Source organism: Bombus pascuorum, chromosome 4, assembly GCF_905332965.1.
Source record: "Bombus pascuorum chromosome 4, iyBomPasc1.1, whole genome shotgun sequence".
In the NCBI taxonomy this organism is placed as follows: domain Eukaryota; kingdom Metazoa; phylum Arthropoda; class Insecta; order Hymenoptera; family Apidae; genus Bombus; species Bombus pascuorum.
Genome location: NC_083491.1, coordinates 3,063,073 through 3,081,180, shown reverse-complemented (window position 1 = coordinate 3,081,180; position 18,108 = coordinate 3,063,073). Strand labels below are relative to the sequence as shown.

The 18,108-nt window shown below is 35.7% G+C and overlaps 2 protein-coding genes across 4 annotated transcripts; both read left to right on the top strand.

Moving 5' to 3' along the window:
• The first annotated feature begins 26 nt into the window (after positions 1–26).
• LOC132906540 (eukaryotic translation initiation factor 5) lies at positions 27–7,613 on the top strand. Its single transcript, XM_060958826.1, has 6 exons — positions 27–1,082; positions 1,165–1,350; positions 1,434–2,796; positions 2,931–3,020; positions 6,145–6,216; positions 7,534–7,613. Exons 1-3 carry the CDS (start codon positions 27–29, stop codon positions 1,554–1,556), a joined length of 1,365 nt encoding a protein of 454 aa, XP_060814809.1. The 3' UTR covers positions 1,557–2,796; positions 2,931–3,020; positions 6,145–6,216; positions 7,534–7,613.
• On the top strand, positions 6,151–17,538 carry LOC132906530 (kinesin light chain). Of its 3 annotated transcripts, none has more exons than XM_060958803.1 (8): positions 6,151–6,216; positions 8,406–8,772; positions 9,132–9,291; positions 9,576–10,291; positions 10,375–10,578; positions 10,952–11,071; positions 11,226–13,477; positions 14,234–17,538. In XM_060958803.1, exons 1-7 carry the CDS (start codon positions 6,173–6,175, stop codon positions 11,349–11,351), a joined length of 1,737 nt encoding a protein of 578 aa, XP_060814786.1. In that variant the 5' UTR covers positions 6,151–6,172; the 3' UTR covers positions 11,352–13,477; positions 14,234–17,538. The 3 variants fall into 3 exon arrangements, with proteins under 3 accessions (XP_060814786.1, XP_060814789.1, XP_060814787.1); XM_060958806.1 differs by lacking the exon at positions 6,151–6,216 and adding an exon at positions 6,278–6,889 and having other exon boundaries at positions 9,132–9,297; XM_060958804.1 differs by lacking the exon at positions 6,151–6,216 and adding an exon at positions 7,534–7,613 and having other exon boundaries at positions 9,132–9,297.
• The last annotated feature ends 570 nt before the right edge of the window (positions 17,539–18,108 follow it).

Below are 18,108 nucleotides of genomic sequence, written 5' to 3'. Positions count from 1 at the left end.
AAGAGACGGAAACATCATCAATCACCATGGGGAGTGTCAACGTAAACCGTAATGTCAGCGATGCGTTTTACCGCTATAAAATGCCACGGATCCAAGCCAAAGTGGAGGGCAAGGGAAATGGTATTAAAACTGTAATTGTGAATATGGTCGATGTCGCCAAAGCGATTGGGAGACCTGCTACCTATCCTACCAAATACTTTGGCTGTGAGCTTGGGGCGCAAACCCAGTTCGATTTCAAAAACGAAAGATTCATTGTAAATGGATCGCACGATGCTACGAAATTACAAGATCTGCTGGATGGATTCATCCGCAAATACGTACTATGCCCGGCTTGCGATAATCCCGAAACCGAGCTCATGGTTAGCTCTAAGAAAGGAACCATTTCGCAAGGATGTAAAGCATGCGGCTATCACGGACTATTAGAAAGTAATCATAAATTGAACACCTACATCCTGAAAAATCCACCGAGCTTGAATCCTGCTGTCCAAGGCAGCTCTTTAACAGAGGGTAAACGCGGTAAACGTTCAAAACGTGCGAATGGTGAAACAACCACCACTACAACCACTGCTACTGCTAATGGTGATCGATCTGGTTCTCCGGAGAACGATACCAGCACCACCGACATCGTGGTCGAGGCTCCTGAAAAGATGGCGGACGAAAACGGAGATGACGATAATTGGGCAGTCGACGTGTCGGAAGAGGCAGTTAGAGCCCGTTTGCAGGACTTAACAGATGGCGCAAAGGGAATGACTATTAGCGATGATCTCGATAAGACTGAAAAAGAAAGGATGGATATGTTTTATAAATTAGTTAAATGTCGTCGCGATGCTGGGCAATTGGATAATCATAAAGAGCTGGTTGCAGAGGCTGAACGTCTAGAGATCAAGACAAAAGCACCATTGATTTTGGCGGAATTACTCTTCGATCAGAATATTGCTGCTCAAGCCAAAAAGTATCGAGTACTTCTCCTTCGTTTTACCCACGATGATATCAGGGCACAGAAATATTTAATTAGAGGAATCGAACAAGTGATAGCCCTCCATAAAGATGCTTTGATGCCGAAAGTACCTGGCATTCTGAAGGTAAGACAAATTACTGACGTGAATTCTTCGGTATTTGTTATGAGTATATGTTTTAATTAATAGATTTTCTTTATTGTTTTAGCTCTTTTACGATGCTGATATTTTGGAAGAAAAAGCTTTGTTCGAATGGTCGAATAAGGTGACTAAAAAATATGTATCGAAAGATTTATCCCAAGAAATTCACGATAAAGCTGCACCGTTTTTAACCTGGTTACAAGAAGCAGAAGAAGAAGATTCTGAACCAGAGGAAGAAGACGACGATTTAGAGGTAAATGTTTGTTCTGTAAATAACTTATATTTCTATACAATTCCAAATTACACATAAAAACTATGTGTTTGTTTCTGTTATAGATCGAATACGATGATAGAGCCAAACAGTCGCTAAAACCACAACAGTCACCGCCTATACAGAAGCCTGCTGTAGTCAATGAAGACTCGGACGATGAGGATGATTTTGATATTGATGCCATTTAAAAAAAAAAAAAAAAAGAAAACGACAAGATGCTCAGATGTCGGACATAAAAGATAGACAAAAAACGACAGAAAAATATATGTCTGATAAACGATCATTTCTCACACGATACAAAGAGTCGCAATGCAATCTCTTATTATAATATAACATTTTGTTATTTTAGGCCAAGGAGTGATTATAAATGCCATTACACGTATGAGAAATTTTAACTGTTCTCAAGTTAGCAATATTTATCTGTACGGTAATACTTTTAATTGTTTTTAATAAGGCGATTACGAATTAATCTATATCATTATTCTTAATTATTGAGAGGTTTTAAAAAGAAATGAAAACGAACGATGCTTCCATACATTGATATGCATCTCTTTTAGAAGAAAAAAAATATTGATAGTTCTCTGCCGTTATTGGGAAGTTGGCCTGCTAAAAACGTTCTCTATTGTATCTATTTACTATTCAAATAATAATTATTCAAATAAATATGGTTTACCGCAATGTATCAAGTTCTTTCTTATTTCCAAAGCATTTCCTCCATTTGAAAAGCATATGTAAGTATATAGTATGAATAAGCAATGAAGTAAAAATAGATATAATGAATGATGGCCTAGTTAGTCATCATTACTTGCATTTATATCTCTGTTCTTTATCGTAGCTAAATTGTTAATAATTCACGCCAAAAAATTGCATATCTTATTGAGCGAAACGTCAATTCCTATTAGATGAGCTATATTATATCTAAATCGTTTACAACGAACGAATTAATGGTACCGTATGTAAAAATAAACCAATTTTACAATACGATGTCGCTTCATAGAAACCGACGAATTTCAGAAAATTCCAGTAACTGGCGCTGCGATCGAACAGAGTCGCTTCAATCGCGTTTTTATAATTGACTGACTGTCGACGTACGTTCTGGATATTTTGTCGTCAATTTATTCGTTCCAAGGAACGCATTTTATATTTGTACGGGATTTGACGGTAGTCTACATTATTATCAGAGTGTAGACTACGCTTAATGGCCGTTTATTCAACATTCGGACTGTAAAATATGTGGTTATTGTACTTTTATTAACTTGTACTTGGTCCACGCCATCTTAGTCTGTCATCAAACGTGCAGAAATAAAGTTTAGTGCCTCTTTTCTTGTGTTCCTTCTTGCCGGTGGAGACGATTTCTAAACAAGAGTTCAATCAACTATTCCTTTGTATCGTGAGCATCGTTTTACAGTGAATCCGCGACCGAAATCGGTGAGTGGAATCCACTTTTTTCAACATTATCGTCGCCGTGAATCACTGTACATCGTCGTTGCACCGATTCTAAAATATTGTATGAGTTAAACCTATAAGAATCTACGCGTTCAACGTAAAAAATTCTTTTAAAGGTTCGTCGCATCGAGGCATCCTGTCCTTTATTAAGAAAGGGGGATGATACACTGAACAGGGTAGAATTCCTGCGTGGACCGTTCACAAGGGTAAGCTTTCGTTCACCATCAAATTTCCGAATATCTTTTGCGTTTCCGGTCAGACGAATGGACAATATAATCAGACTCCTCGGTTTTAAATTGCCACGCCTTCGATAGGCGGTTACAGCCGGAAGCAAATGATGTTAATTTGTTTCCGTAAGATTCTGCGGAACCATGACAGAAAACCAGTGACCATGACGATGATTGTAATGATAATTATCCCTATTCTGGTACACTTAGAAAGGAGCGCGTTTCATTGGATTTTCACTAATTCGTTAAAAGGAGTCGAAGTTGTTGCGTTAAGAAAAATGATTCGGTGTCATGTATCATTCGGTTCTGTTATGTATTCTGTGCGTATCGTTACATAAATGAATGTATGTAGATAAGCGAAGATTAATCGTAGAATACCGGATAAGTGGAGATAGGATTAACAGTATATCAATCAATTTTTTTTAAATTGATTTATCTATTTTGTTTGTAAATATTCTTCCGTGAGCTTTATATCTATTCTATGTGCAGTTATTGAACGTCTAAAGGAAAAGAAACCAGCACAGGTGTTCAATTGACTATCGTATTATGCAGCCCGAATTCCTAACCTCTAAAAAATGAGAAAACTATAGAACAATTCAAAGGAGTGGTTCTATTATTTATTCAGATATTTCAGGAACTCATATAATGAAGTTTCTAACGTCTTCTATAAATTGTCACCACAATTGGTTATATATGCACGAAGCTTGAAACGAGTATGCAATTGTTATATGATATGAATTTCAATCAGCGATTCAGCCGTTACTCTTTACAAATATAGATCTTCGATTGTTTCACGTTGTGACGACCATTTGTAGTTGAAAATTTCATTATCCTACCTGTACTGTCACTGACCTCTTTCTACTGTACTTTCGAAAATACGATGCAAAATTTTACTTATCAAGTTATAGATCTCTGACTACATATGTGTCAGTAAATATGAAATGGAACTGGGTTACTGACGTATACAACATTTTTTAGACAATTTTAAATTTTTATTTAAAAATTATTACATTTCATATTTTTCTACGGTAAAGTTTTTAAGATAAAAATGGCGTTTTGCCATGTAAGATAATTGTATTAAACCTATAGTATATATACGTATTGTTTACCTCACTTTACGTCAAATGCTCACGCACGTGTTTTTCTCAATCCTCTTATTGATTTGTAATACATATACAATATATATATATACATACACCTTCAACTCGTAAGATATTCCCAAAGGTCAACTTACCAATTGTGACAATATTAACTTTTTTAAGCATTCTCTTTCATCTTATTTCCGATAATATGCCTTTTATATTTACATCGATATGTTTTTATAAAAGATAAAATTTCTAACAAGAAATGAGCGTGAATGTTCAATAAATCGTTGGCACGATGATAAACGTGGAAGGTTTTGAAGCACTGTATGATCAATCACGCCACCATATTCTCATAAGCAGGTTCGTCGAATTAAATTCGTGAAAGCAATTTTATGCGTTGGGTAGATACGGTTGCATGTAATACACTTCTCTACGAACGGGCGCGCACATGGTACAGCACTTGTAATGTTCTGTCGTCATGCTATGAGTCATCAGCTACCTCGTCTCTATTCCCCTTGAAGTGAGAAAGATTGCGAAAACTGGCGTTCTATGTGTGCTTCTCACCGGCTCTGCGGAGACTTAAAACATTCCGCAAACTTCAGACGAAATTAATTGGTTCACCAATAATTATCGCCGTTGCTCCGCATCGGCATTTGTTTACATGATATGTATCTACCAGCTAGCTCTTCTCATTAATAGGATACGCTTTTATGTCTGCACATCACTTTAACACTATTAATTACGAAAGAAAGCCGCGAAGAGAAAAAACTAATTAAAACTCGATAGTTACTTATTAATGGTGCACTTTTCTCAATTGTGCAAAAGTTTAAGATTATCAATCAAACGGAAATTTTTTAATCTCAGAGATAGATAGATATTTTAATTATATTTTTTGAATAATGGTTACTTTAATTCTAGTGTATTTAGGAATTGTAATTACAAAAAAATATTAATTTAGAGTAAACTATATAAAAAATAAATGTAATTAAATACGTTAATAAAAAATAATATTTTACGAAATCTTATTTTAATAACAACAACATTTTTAGAAATTGTGTCGAAAAATTTCTGAATATGTTTTTGCTATAATTCTATTAGAAATTAGTTGTTTCATGAAACTGATTCACGTTTCTGAATTCCTTTCCTTCACTGATTCGTATTAGATGATCTCATACATATTTTATAGCATTCACATCAAGGTCTTGTTGATTGCAATATTTTGAATAAGTTTGTGCATCAAAACAAGCAACACCATAAAGAGAATCTGTTAAAATTCGTTTTCATGTACGTAATATGTGGAAACTTTTTCTAAGGTTTCTAAGTCGCCGTTATAAACTCAGTAACGACATGATATAAAACTTTTACGCTATACTGTGTATCCTATTTCGTAAAGTGTTCAGACTGGAGGAATGATAAAAGGTGGACACGCGGATACGCGTCCCCGTGAAGTGTTAAGTATCATGCACGCGTAGCACCCTCTTCATTCATCGTACCCTTACGCACCCTCCGGTTATTCCTACTGACCGACTGACGTTTATTTGCGTATGTGGTCGTAACGACGCTAAGCACGAAGCTCTTCTTAACGTAGAAAGACATCATTCATTTTGTTATGCATACCTGGCGTGGACATACCGGTGTCCATGCACGTTCTTCGTGCAGTTGTAGGAACACCCCTGAATTCTGAACGCATGCGCAATCTTTCCATCCCCTTCTGCCCCCGGATGTGTCGGTCTCTCATGCAAGAGGGTGCGAAGCCAAACGTTAGTCCTCAGTAAAGAATTAAACGCGATTCCGCGAGGGTGCCCCCCTTTAGAAATCACATTGCGGGACACATTGTAGTGTATATATATATGTATATTGTACAGATTCTATTTTTATACGATTGAAAAACGAGATAAATGACTTTTTTACAACAGATTCGATTGACTGAGAGTGACAATACAGTCGCGATTGTCCGCGAAGAAACGACAGACAGATCGATATAGTAGAAAGTTAAATTTTTTTTGTATACGGATTAGGTAGGTCCAACAGAGTCCAACATTACCGATGGGTAGAACAGATATGTCAAAAACGCTGAACGCTTATAGAATGTGAGTAGTTCCCCTACTTACGAATCCTTATACCATTTGAATCCATTTTGATCGTTATCTGTATTTTTTCTATTATTTTTTCCATTTTCTTTTCCTATTAACACCAGGCTTATGGTCAGTTATATCTAAGTCGCTACGTTTTTACGTAAACATACCAAGCTCTAATTGCCGCACACTTTCATTAGAAACTTCACATACGTCTTTTTTGCTCAGTTTTTCAAGCAATACGATCGAATACACGCCGTCGAAGAAATCTTTGCGACTGCATGCGCGAACCACTGAAAATAATTTCCATCGTAAACCGAAGCGCGTTCAGATGTCGCAATATGTCGATGAAGGAAAAAGTGACATGAAAAATTTTGTCATGTGAGCTAATAGGAATCAAACTGATCAATTTCATCGTTTCCAAAGAATTAAACGTTAACTATGTATTCTAATATTAAAATTAAGAAATTTTCAAAAAATCGAGTCGACCAGTTTTTATTTTGAGTGATCCGATGTGTCACTGGTTCCATTGTGTACATATTAGCTGCGACATTCACTTTCCCTGTTGATATACTATAATGCAGGTTTCGTAAAAAATCAATGTATCGACCCGAGACTTTCGTGCTTTCCTCACTACGCTTCCTGCTCGCTTGTGCTGGAAAGTCGATTCACAAAGATTATCATACTGGTAACTAAGAATGTTATTACCCTTCTACGTTATAAGTCCTTGGACAAATCAATTGATCGGAAGTAGCTGTCAATGTCGAAGGAGCGAAATAGTATTACTCAAGTACATTTGTTAAACGATACGGTGTTTCATTTGGTATGGTGAGGTCAAGGCTTGTTTGGAAGGACGATTGCACGAGGTCAAGGTTTACAAGTGCAGAACCCTGAAATCCTGATCCGGCCGCGACCATGTCAATCATTCCTTTATGTTTTTTCGCTAACACATATTTCTTCCGATTTGTTTTTATCGATTGGCAACGGCGTTGCGAATTCTGCTCTTCCCTCGTGAAATTTCACCATCTTTCTCTATACACCTATATATATATTCTGTCGCATTAAAAGAGCACGCCATGGTTGTTGCGTTTGCGCAGAACTACCGAGCCATTGATTTCGCTTGTGTTTTAACGCGGTCGTGACATGGGGTGAGTTTTCTATCGAAAACTTCGTCTGTCTGCAATTGATTTTAATCTGTCGTCGTGTCGTTACTTGATTCTTCGCGCGAATATTCCTCCCGTTAATAATAATCGTATGTGTAATACGTAAGAGTTTTTGATAATTTTCTCTTCTTGGTAATTCACTTTTACTCGGTACATTGGTGTCGCATAGAAGAAGCGCCGCGGCAATTGCGCCTGCGCGTATATATTAAACCATTGATTTCTGTGGATTTAACGTGGCCCTGACATGGGGTAAGTTTTTATTCGAATTAATTTTAGAATAATCGACGTTCGATTATTTCGAAAAATGTTTTAAGTCGTCATGATCGACGATTGGATCACCGAAATTGTATATTTATTTTATTTTTAAATAAAATCGTTCTACCAGCTTAAGTTCGAAAACATTCTCTGTACGTACCAATGCCGGATACGTTCTGCTTGCCTGGACTGAAATACTTCACGATGCCTATTTTTGATTGCGGTTAATTATTGGCGCGTAAAGCAAGTCGTTCCAAATACCGCTTACTTCTGTTTTACCTTTTTCTTTATGCTTTCTGCCTTAGTTACGAGAACCAGAGGTCTATGCAAAATAGAGTCTTGTTATCATTGCGTATTTATCATTGTAATAAATGTATTTTATGATGTTTACGTTGATGCTATTATAAATTGTAAAAAAGATTCTATATTTTATTATATAACCTTTTTAATACTGAAACCGATAACGAAAACATAACAAAATTTGTTTAGAAACAAAGAGAATTTAGAAGCTACGGTATATGAAAACAAGCCTCTATCTATATATTTTATAAAAAGAATTAGAAAAAATGATTTCAAAATGCGTTGTTTGGATGTACTTCCAAAATATCTGTAAAGAATTAAAGATTGGTTCTACTATATTAATTAAAAACGATACTCTAACGCGAATTGAATTAATATTTAAAATAAACTCGTTATATTGAATTTTAAATTTAAGTCATTGTGTGGAATTTTAATGTTTCTTTCTCAGCTGAGTTTTCGTGATAATTCTACTTTTTCAATTTTTAGCAAAAAAATAGAAAATATTGGTAGAATGACGGCCATGACGCAGGAAGAAATTATGGCTGGTGCCAGAATTGTATCCCAGGGTCTGGAAGCCCTCCGTGTTGAACACGGGGGTCTTCTACAAGCCCTACAGACCCAGGATGCACCAGTCGCGAGAGACAAAGCTAGCTTGCTATCGAAGAACATTGAGATGATAGAGTTGGGCCTTGGTGAAGCACAGGTCATGATGGCACTTGCAAATCATTTACAAATGGTAGAGGCTGAGAAACAAAAGCTTAGAACGCAAGTGAGAAGGTTGTGCCAAGAGAATGCCTGGTTAAGGGATGAATTGGCTGGAACGCAACAAAAATTGCAAGCCAGTCAGCAAGCAGTAAGTAGTCGAATGTAAAGTAGATGATAAGCATAAGAACGAGGTGTCGAAGCTAGGCTATCGATTACGCGTAATTGCGGAACTACATCTGGAGATCTAAAATTGCACAAGTTTATTCTTCCCCTTAACTTATCTTATTGTAAGAAATTCCACATAGATGACATCGATAAAGAGTTGCACATATGTATATATAAATATATATAATGTACTCATAGAAATGGTAGATCTTTTGACGTCATGCTGCATCGAATTATATCGCCAGAATTATTCGAGCTTATGTTATGTATATAAATTATATCCAAAGATATTACATATAGACATATGCAGTTCAGAGACTAAAATATTTCTTATTTTACTAGCTAGTCCAATTGGAAGAACAGAAGAAACATCTAGATTTCATGGAAAGCATGAAGCAATACGATCCTGATCCTTCTGCGGATGATGAAAATGCAAAAGACCGGCCACCGGATGATCCTGTGGTCGATCTATTCCCCGATGATGATGCGGACGACCGAAATAGTAAGTGTACGTTCGCTTTCTCTCTCTTTTTTATCAAGCATCTTTTTTAGGTGCTCCAATTTTCTCTTAAGTCTGTGTGAATAACACGAAGGGATTTTACTGAAATTATTTTCTAATTTTCTCCATTAGATTCGAAGATACTTCATCCAATGTATAAGAGTACAAGGTAGCTTCGTTTCAAGTTGTGTTACTGTTGACGAACACTTTAGTAAGGTTTCGTATTCGCACAGGCTTAGGCTACCGATAAGGACCACTTTTTGCAATGTTCGCCATTTTTATTGCAGCGATATTACCGACACCGCCTTCGCAATTTGCACAACAAGTGAACGCTGGATACGAGATACCCGCTCGCTTGCGTACACTGCACAATTTGGTTATACAGTACGCCAGCCAAGGCCGTTACGAGGTGGCCGTTCCTCTCTGTAAACAGGCGCTGGAAGATCTGGAAAAGACTTCTGGTCACGATCATCCTGACGTCGCTACGATGTTGAATATCCTTGCTTTAGTATATAGGGATCAAAATAAATATAAAGAAGCAGCGAACTTGTTGAACGATGCCTTGGCTATTCGTGAAAAGACGCTCGGTGAAAATCACCCTGCAGTCGCTGCCACGTTGAACAACTTGGCCGTTTTATATGGAAAACGAGGCAAATACAAGGAGGCTGAGCCGTTGTGTAAACGTGCTCTTGATATCCGAGAAAAGGTTCTCGGTCGTGATCATCCTGATGTCGCGAAGCAGCTGAATAACCTTGCCTTGCTCTGCCAGAATCAGGGTAAATACGAAGAAGTGGAGCGCTATTACTTGCGAGCGCTGGAGATCTACGAAGGCAAACTTGGACCGGACGATCCTAATGTCGCGAAGACGAAAAATAATTTGGCATCGTGTTACTTGAAACAAGGAAAGTACAAGGATGCGGAAGTTTTGTACAAACAAGTATTGACTAGAGCACACGAGAAAGAGTTTGGTGCTATTGCTGGTGATAACAAACCAATCTGGCAGGTAAGAATGCCTTCGGTGGTTTTAAGAATGGTATTTAAGTATGTTAAGCGTCTGTGACATTATGGAAAACGTTTCTATTTCAGGTTGCTGAAGAAAGAGAGGAGAATAAACATAGAAATAAAGAGAATGCTCCGTATGGAGAATATGGAGGTTGGCACAAAGCTGCTAAAGTGGACTCACCTACAGTCACGACTACTCTAAAGAATCTTGGTGCGTTATATCGAAGACAAGGAAAATATGAAGCGGCCGAAACTCTAGAAGATTGCGCTCTTAGGTCACGAAAAGAGGTAAGTTCAATAATTGCTTGGATATAAAATCTGAAAATCTGAAAATTGTAGATATTTTTACTTTTATTGTAATAATACTTGAATAATACAGAAAAGAGATTGAAAGAATAGAAAAATATAAAATATAAACAAAATTTTCGCGGTGTGAAAATGAATTGGGCGAATATAATTTCTCTCTAATATACGGTATTAAAGTGATTAAATTTTATAGAAGATAGATTATATCGTTAAAAGTATTACAATTGCTTCGACTAAAAAAAAATTGCAGGCATTTGTTACTTAAGTTTCTTCGTTTAATTTGAAGCAGATAATTGCTTCGACTAAAAAAAAATTGCAGGCATTTGTTACTTAAGTTTTTTCGTTTAATTTGAAGCAGACATTGGAGTTCGTGAAGCAAGGGAAAGTCGCGCAAATTTTAGGGGAAGAAAAAGGGTCGACGAGACGCGGTTCGCGATCCAGTTTAGCCAACAGTGAACACGAGCAACACGACGAGGTAAGTTGTGTCGGATACAAGAAAGAAATATTTTAGTTGCACTGCATGTTGTAGCACACGATTAGTCGTCTACTATCCTTTTCTTCTTTCTTTTTGTTCTTTTTTCGTTATCCGGCCCGTTCTGATGAATTGGCGACACAACACACAATCACAGGGCTCGCTGCCGCTGGTACAAAGGGCGCTACATGAAGGACAGTCTGGCCACAACGACGCTAGTCCTAACAAACCCGGTTTTAAAAACAAGATCTTTCAAGCTTTCGGGATTCACTCTTCCACGTAGGATATTCTTCGTCTGTAGTATTGCCTGTCGTTCGATTTATGCCCAGTCGCATGGTGATTTTCGGTGTATACCGCATCGAAAAATCTATACTTCTAGAACGAGAAAGAATTATTTAAAGAAAGCGTACGATTGTTTGGGAGAAGTTATATTTAGGTATTCGTTTTTAAATTCCACGATAGTGTAATCCAAATACGCTGAGGAATTTGCGATCTTTTGGAAACTATCTTAAACGATTCCTCTTAAATGCAAGCATTTATAGGAATTTATAGTAGTTTGGACGTAGGTATGGGCCTTTGGCAATTTTTTGGGCATTTGATATACCGTTTTTTCTCGCAGCCAGATATCCCCAATTGACAATGACGATAGCACATCATAACTGCACATTCTTTTATTACATTTACTATACGAGTATTTCTATAATCCTTCGATGCTATTTCCATTTGTAACTCTTTTTCTTATCTGGGAAAGTATCGCGTAGAAAAAGTATACAGTCTTTTATAAATTACTTCCACTTGTAAGCTGTGATAACGATGCCCTTTCACTTCACGTTAATTTCTCTGTGTGTTTTTTCGTCGTATTCTGCTTTTTAAACAAAAATATCGAAGATATTTGTATTCCGTACTTTTTAAAGACAAGCGAATCAATTGAAATTCGATGGATAGGTGCTTTTCTACAAAGCATTTTATTTTTATCACATCGCATTATTTATCTATAATTATTATTATTAACTGTTTTAAACTTTTTACGCTTGTATTATACACAATCGTATAGAAAGCAATTAGAATAAATCAATAAGCTTCCAGAGACAATTATTTTCGTAGTGAAACTACACGAATCGGCCGTTTCACGTGTTACTCTTGGCTGAGATAGGATGATAAGAAAAGTAACATTGTTTTATGTTCGAGCTATTTTATCATGTAAGCCAGAACACCGTGAAACTACGCACACGAATTACAAGTAGTCAATTCTAGCAGCGGCTTTTGCTTAACTATATAGTTCAGTATAGATTTGCAAAGGTGACAATTTCACGATGATCAATGTGTAGAGAAAATTAATAACAATCAATCTAACGATTTGCAGTTCAACGTGCGAAGAATTATTTTTTGTAACAGGTTGTTCTTGCGATATTCTCGTATACGTAGTCTGTTCTTAATTTTTAATACCAGAAAACAGTCTTCTTCAAGCCTCGGATAACTCGTGTCAATAGTTTACATTCATTTTTCACTTATTATAATTAACACGAATTTTATATTTTTCTCGTTTTATTATATAACGAAGAGGAATTCTTCATCTTACTTAGGATTACACTTGACTGTATCCTATAGTTTTAACACGATGTGAGGTGTCTCGAAGTTCTCCCATAAGTGTTTTAATATTTTTCTTCTTCGAAAAGTATTCGTTGTATACAATACATATTTACGTATATACGTATGTTATTACTTTCAAAATATCTTCATTTGTATAACAAATGACTATATTTTAAGAAGAAGATCTCAAGAGCCTGCGTTTCTTATTGTCGTTCGGGGCACCTTGTATCATCCCTCGCTATTTTTTAAATTAATCTCCAACTACGTTTCTAGACTTCGAACTTTTTATTCAAAAGGGAAAGAAGGATAAACGAATAAAGATATCCTATTATTATTATTCGACCATATGGTACAATGTTTCTGAACTCGTGATTAATTATTACGAAAGCTGGATTATTTAATATAAGTAGTGCCTTGAGACTTTAACGAGCGAGCGAATAAATTATTTTTTAACTGAACATGGTTGTTACTCGACTATATATGGGATTGTCGTGTATCATGGGGTACATCCTTATCATATTCTGTGCCTGTGTTCCTTTTTCTTTATTTGTCATATAACCAAATCATGTAGGAACCTTTGTATGAAACCAAGAATGCGTATGTAACAGGTTTGCATTATTAATTCTCCTCGCACGCCATTTGTGTTTCTTAACCATCATTGTTATCAGTCGTTTTTTCGATATTTGCGTTGTCGTTTTGTTTCGCTTTGATTTGAGTACTCTGCGGGCCGGGACTTAGATAAAAGGATGTCACTCTGGAGTACGATTTCGTCTGGACAGCAAAATACCGGGGCGAAACTAGACCGGGTTTCTGTAGCAGGTGCGTATTTGTAGATTTTGTAGAACAATTTTTAATTTTTTTTTTTTTTGTTTATTTTTTTATTTTCTATCCCTGATGTTTCACGTCGATGCACAGACAAGTCTTTTTATCGTTATTAATTTTTTTTTGTGTCATTTTCGACCACCACGCATACAATCGTTCGACTCACCTCTGTTCCTTTGTTTTTTTTTTTTATAGACATTGCCACAGTGCAGACTATCTTTTGTTTATAATCGTAACAAGATCATGATCGAGAATCATCATTCTGTGTCGTGGCGATTAATTACTGCTCCTTTTATGTAAAACCCGTAGCTAGCATGGGAAAATGTAACATTTGGCTTGTGTATATACTCGAAACCACCCCTTGTACGAGCAGTAATTAATTATTGTAAATGTCATGTTGATACTTGATATCGAGTTTTGGCTTGTCATGGTACATACGAATTAATATTATTTCTTTTTCCAGCTTCTGTAACAATTTTGTCAGAGTTTCATACAGATCTTGTGTCTTTGGTAGAAAATTTTTATTATTTTTCATGTTTCTCTTTTTTTTCCTTTTTTTTTTTTTTTTTTGAAATTCTTTCAGTTTATTTTGAATCAGTAGCGACCAGTCGAAAGTTTCCGAAATTTTGTAACATTTAGCCTTCTAGATTCCATTGTCAGAAGAAAATAAGTTGCATTTTGAAGGCACGAGATCCTTGGGATTTTTTTTTTTAACTGATTTCTTTAGAAAACCGTCGTCCTCTTTTGTTTCAGGAACGGAAGTATTACGTTCGTGCGCAGTAAAGGGATACCACATAAGAGAGCTATACGCGAAACGATAACGCCAGGATGATAAAAGGGCTCTGCATTGTTTAGTTGAAACATTGACTGATGTCCATTCTATCTGAATCGTTTAACGTATAACAGCACATTCCAGCTGCTTTTCTCGATCAATCAGACGCACCGTAAAAAAGAAGTACTTCATGTTGCTGTTCGTGCTCGACACACGGGACGAATTATTATGGCTTTGTGCTAGCGACTGATCGTTTTGGAATAGAAAAAGGAAAGGAAAGAAACACAATGTCTGCAAGGCGAATTGGTCTATCTTGCTTTGAACGTGCATCTGAATCAAAATTCCAATTCAACTTAATCATATTTCTTTGCGTTCTATGTCTTTTCACTCGAATAACGGAAGAGATTCGTTGCTGCAAACTTACATTGACCTAACAGAAAGAAAGAAATACCGCGATGTATTCAATTCTTTTCTCGCATTGTACAGAAAAAGCGACGGACAGTTTTCTTCATAGACACTATACGTCCATACTTGCATCTACATGCATCTAATCAGGCCGTACACGCGTATACATATCCCTTTCGTTGATCACTATTATCATATTCGAAGTAACATGACAACGTGTAATCATTCCACGAGCTCTAGCTTTTTTCGATCGACGCTCGGATAAAATCCGAAGGAAAAGTGCAGTCACATTTAAACATAGGGGGAACATTTGTATGTCGCTTAGCATTATTGAATGTATTCTTACACACACACACACACAGACACACAGACACCGTGCACGTTAGAATAATGCGAGTATATTCATCGTCATATTAACGATTGTAACAAGATAGAAGGGGGAGAACCGCGCTTTCCCTTTCGTTTCTGTCTCAGAGTTCAGTTATGCAGATGCTAACGTGTAAACAGTATAAAGGAAAGAGCCAATCTGACTGGCGACGTTTGATTTCTCTATCCTATTTATAATTGTACACTTAAGTACTTACGTATTCGCAGATATTTAATTTATTCTCTATGCGTTCGATATCATATATTGTATTATAAGATCGTGATTATTTAAATTATTTCGAAGAGGAGGAAACGCGGGAAATTTTATTGTTCTTCTTTTTCCTTCCAGTCACTTTTATTCGGACGAGGATATCTTTTTAAGCAAAATTTACGTATCACACTGAACTGAACATCGTGTTATCGCTTTCAAAAGTCAAGAATCGTATATTGTAATCGGCTGTGAATTAAAAACCGAGTCTGAAAAATCCTTTGATCGATGAGCAGTCACGACGACGTAGAATGATGATCGTTTGAATTAGTCGAGTCCTTACGGTAGATATAAGCTTTATTCGAGTTAAGAACCTCACGTTTTTGTTTCGCGTTGCCATTTCGTACAGATTTCACGCAACATGTATCGCTTAACTCTTTCATTACAAAACCAGTTGCTATAATGACTGATTACTGTATGTATTCAGTCGCGATGGTGATTATAGTTTACTCTATAGTCACACAGCGAACAGAATTATACTAACAAGCATGGAAATCATTGTCGCGAATATTTAATAATTACTCTATGTTGTACAAAGTAATTATAGTTGCTTTCATGGCTGCATGGAATGCAACTATAATTATACTTATGTAGAAATACTACGGAAGAAAGTAGCGAATGTAATCTATTATGAGATATTTTCATCGATGCATGATGACAACGAATGATGGTATATATATATATCTATATATATGCATATAGTAATGAATTATTACTATATTATTATAATACTTGTTGTATCACAGTAACGTATCCGATTGAAGAAAAAGAGCAACTTTTACACAGTGGCTATTTGCTTGTTAAACACACTTTAAAATTTGCTTGTTATAAACTCTCTTCGCGTGTGTAAAAACGTTGAATAACTAAGGAAGAGTTTAAAAAAAAAAAAAAAAAAAGAAGAATCTTTCGAAATAGAAAAAGAAATTTGCTTTATCGCAAAATCTTTATAACGTGAGTTCCATTGGACTGGCCTAGTTCAAAAGATTCAGGATTATACTCAGAATATCTGGTGTATAGGAATCATTTACAGTCGTAGCGACGATACGATGGTTCGTTTTTCGAATTCATGCAATTTTCCGGTGACAAGGCGAGATTTCATTCTTTTTATTCGAGACTGCGAAATACAACCTCGGTGTTTAGTCCTGCGTTCAACGATGATGATTCTTAGTCGTTTTTTAAATAATCATTATTTCCTATTTATCGTTAATTTCACTTCATTCTCGTAGTACATCGTTTATCATTTGATTTTCATGTGTGCTCTTCTCATTATCCCGGAAAAAAACATGCATTTAATGATATACGCTATCACATTATGCGCCTGAGAGCTTGAAGGCCTAGAATTAGTAGTTTTTATTCTGCTTTGGGTTTTATTTTTCACCTTTTCACGATCGTTCTTAACGCAGACAATTCTGCTCGCTTTTCTGTATTTTAACTAGCATGTAGTGTATCCAAGATACAATCTTTTTTACAATTCACCAGCTGGGTTTCAACGGTATTTTTAAGTGCAATCTAAGTGCAATCGAATTAAAATTGTTTCTATATGTTTAACGTAGAAACTGGCACTATATATATATTTACATATTTGGCTTAATTTTTATCCTTTAGTTAAACTTGATGCAATTATTTGTACGAAGTGTAACTTCAACGTTTAACTATTGGTTAAATTAGGTCAGATCTTGAAATAATTTTGATTTTTAAAATCATTTTGTTAAATTTTGTTTCATATTCATTTGTAATATATGTTCTTTTGGTAAGCGGTAAAAGACAGCTGTAATTTTTAATCGCTTAAATCTACAATTTTATTATTTATTAGATATTTTATTAAGTTTTCTTTTGGCATAGAAGGGAACACTGTTTTATTTTTATCTTAAGAAAATTTACCTTCTGTCTCGAGTTTTACGTGGACCGTAGATCAACGTCGATCGATCTACTTCTTCATAGTCGAGAAATAGATGTGATAAAACATTAGGAATAAGGTTTTTAGTCTTCGCTTATCGTCGGAAGTAGTCGCTTTATTCTATAAATTGTTTAAGGTATTGTAGCTCTCAGGTGCAAGTACTGTTATTTAAATAATGTAAGTTTTGATTTATAATAAATATTTCCACTTGTAATCCTTGTTCATGTGCCTCCTTCGCGTGGAAAGCATCCGACTATTTCTTATCGTAACGAGAATTTCAAAAGATATGCATTTTTAAGCAACATTGTATTCGTGTTTTCGGATTTTATTAAAATTTCGTTGCTAACAAAGCCTAATTTATTTTCTTTCATTACGTATCTTTTAATCTTCGTTCCCCTCCTTGCGTAATTGTTTTGCAATATTCTGCTTGCCCAATTTTCCTAATTTTGTATTAATCATCTAGAATGATTAATAATTAAATACGAGCGAATTATATATTTTACGAACAAAATTTATTAATAATTTGTTTTACGTAAATAACTTTCACGAATAAAATTATAATATCAAATTCTTCATTCGCTCGTATCTAATTATTATCAATCATTCCTTGTAATTAATGCAAAAGTAGGAAAGTAAAATGAGTTTCTATATAACTATGAAGTTCTTCATCCTCTGTTTTATTAATCCAATGATACGCGCTTCATTGATTTTAGTAGAAATCCAGGCCTAGATCACGCGTAGGTAACATCACCACTTCTCACGTTGTAGCAATATCACAAGTTGATAAGATTGATCGGTTATTTATAACGTTACAACCGTAGCTATAAATACCGACAGTCTGTTCACCGATAATATTTCGTTCGTCATCTTGATTGCCAGACGGTACAAATGCGCGCTCTTATAATACCAAAAAAAAAAAA

Bases quoted from the DNA above. Each gene is read 5' to 3' on its own strand.
- LOC132906540 (XM_060958826.1), top strand. From the start codon at position 27: ATGGGGAGTGTCAACGTAAACCGTAATGTCAGCGATGCGTTTTACCGC. The intron at 1,083-1,164 runs GTAAGACAAATT...TTATTGTTTTAG, and splicing joins AAGTACCTGGCATTCTGAAG to CTCTTTTACGATGCTGATAT. The intron at 1,351-1,433 runs GTAAATGTTTGT...TTTCTGTTATAG, and splicing joins AAGAAGACGACGATTTAGAG to ATCGAATACGATGATAGAGC.
- LOC132906530 (XM_060958803.1), top strand. From the start codon at position 6,173: ATGGGTAGAACAGATATGTCAAAAACGCTGAACGCTTATAGAAT. The intron at 8,773-9,131 runs GTAAGTAGTCGA...TTATTTTACTAG, and splicing joins TGCAAGCCAGTCAGCAAGCA to CTAGTCCAATTGGAAGAACA. The intron at 11,072-11,225 runs GTAAGTTGTGTC...ACACAATCACAG, and splicing joins AACACGAGCAACACGACGAG to GGCTCGCTGCCGCTGGTACA.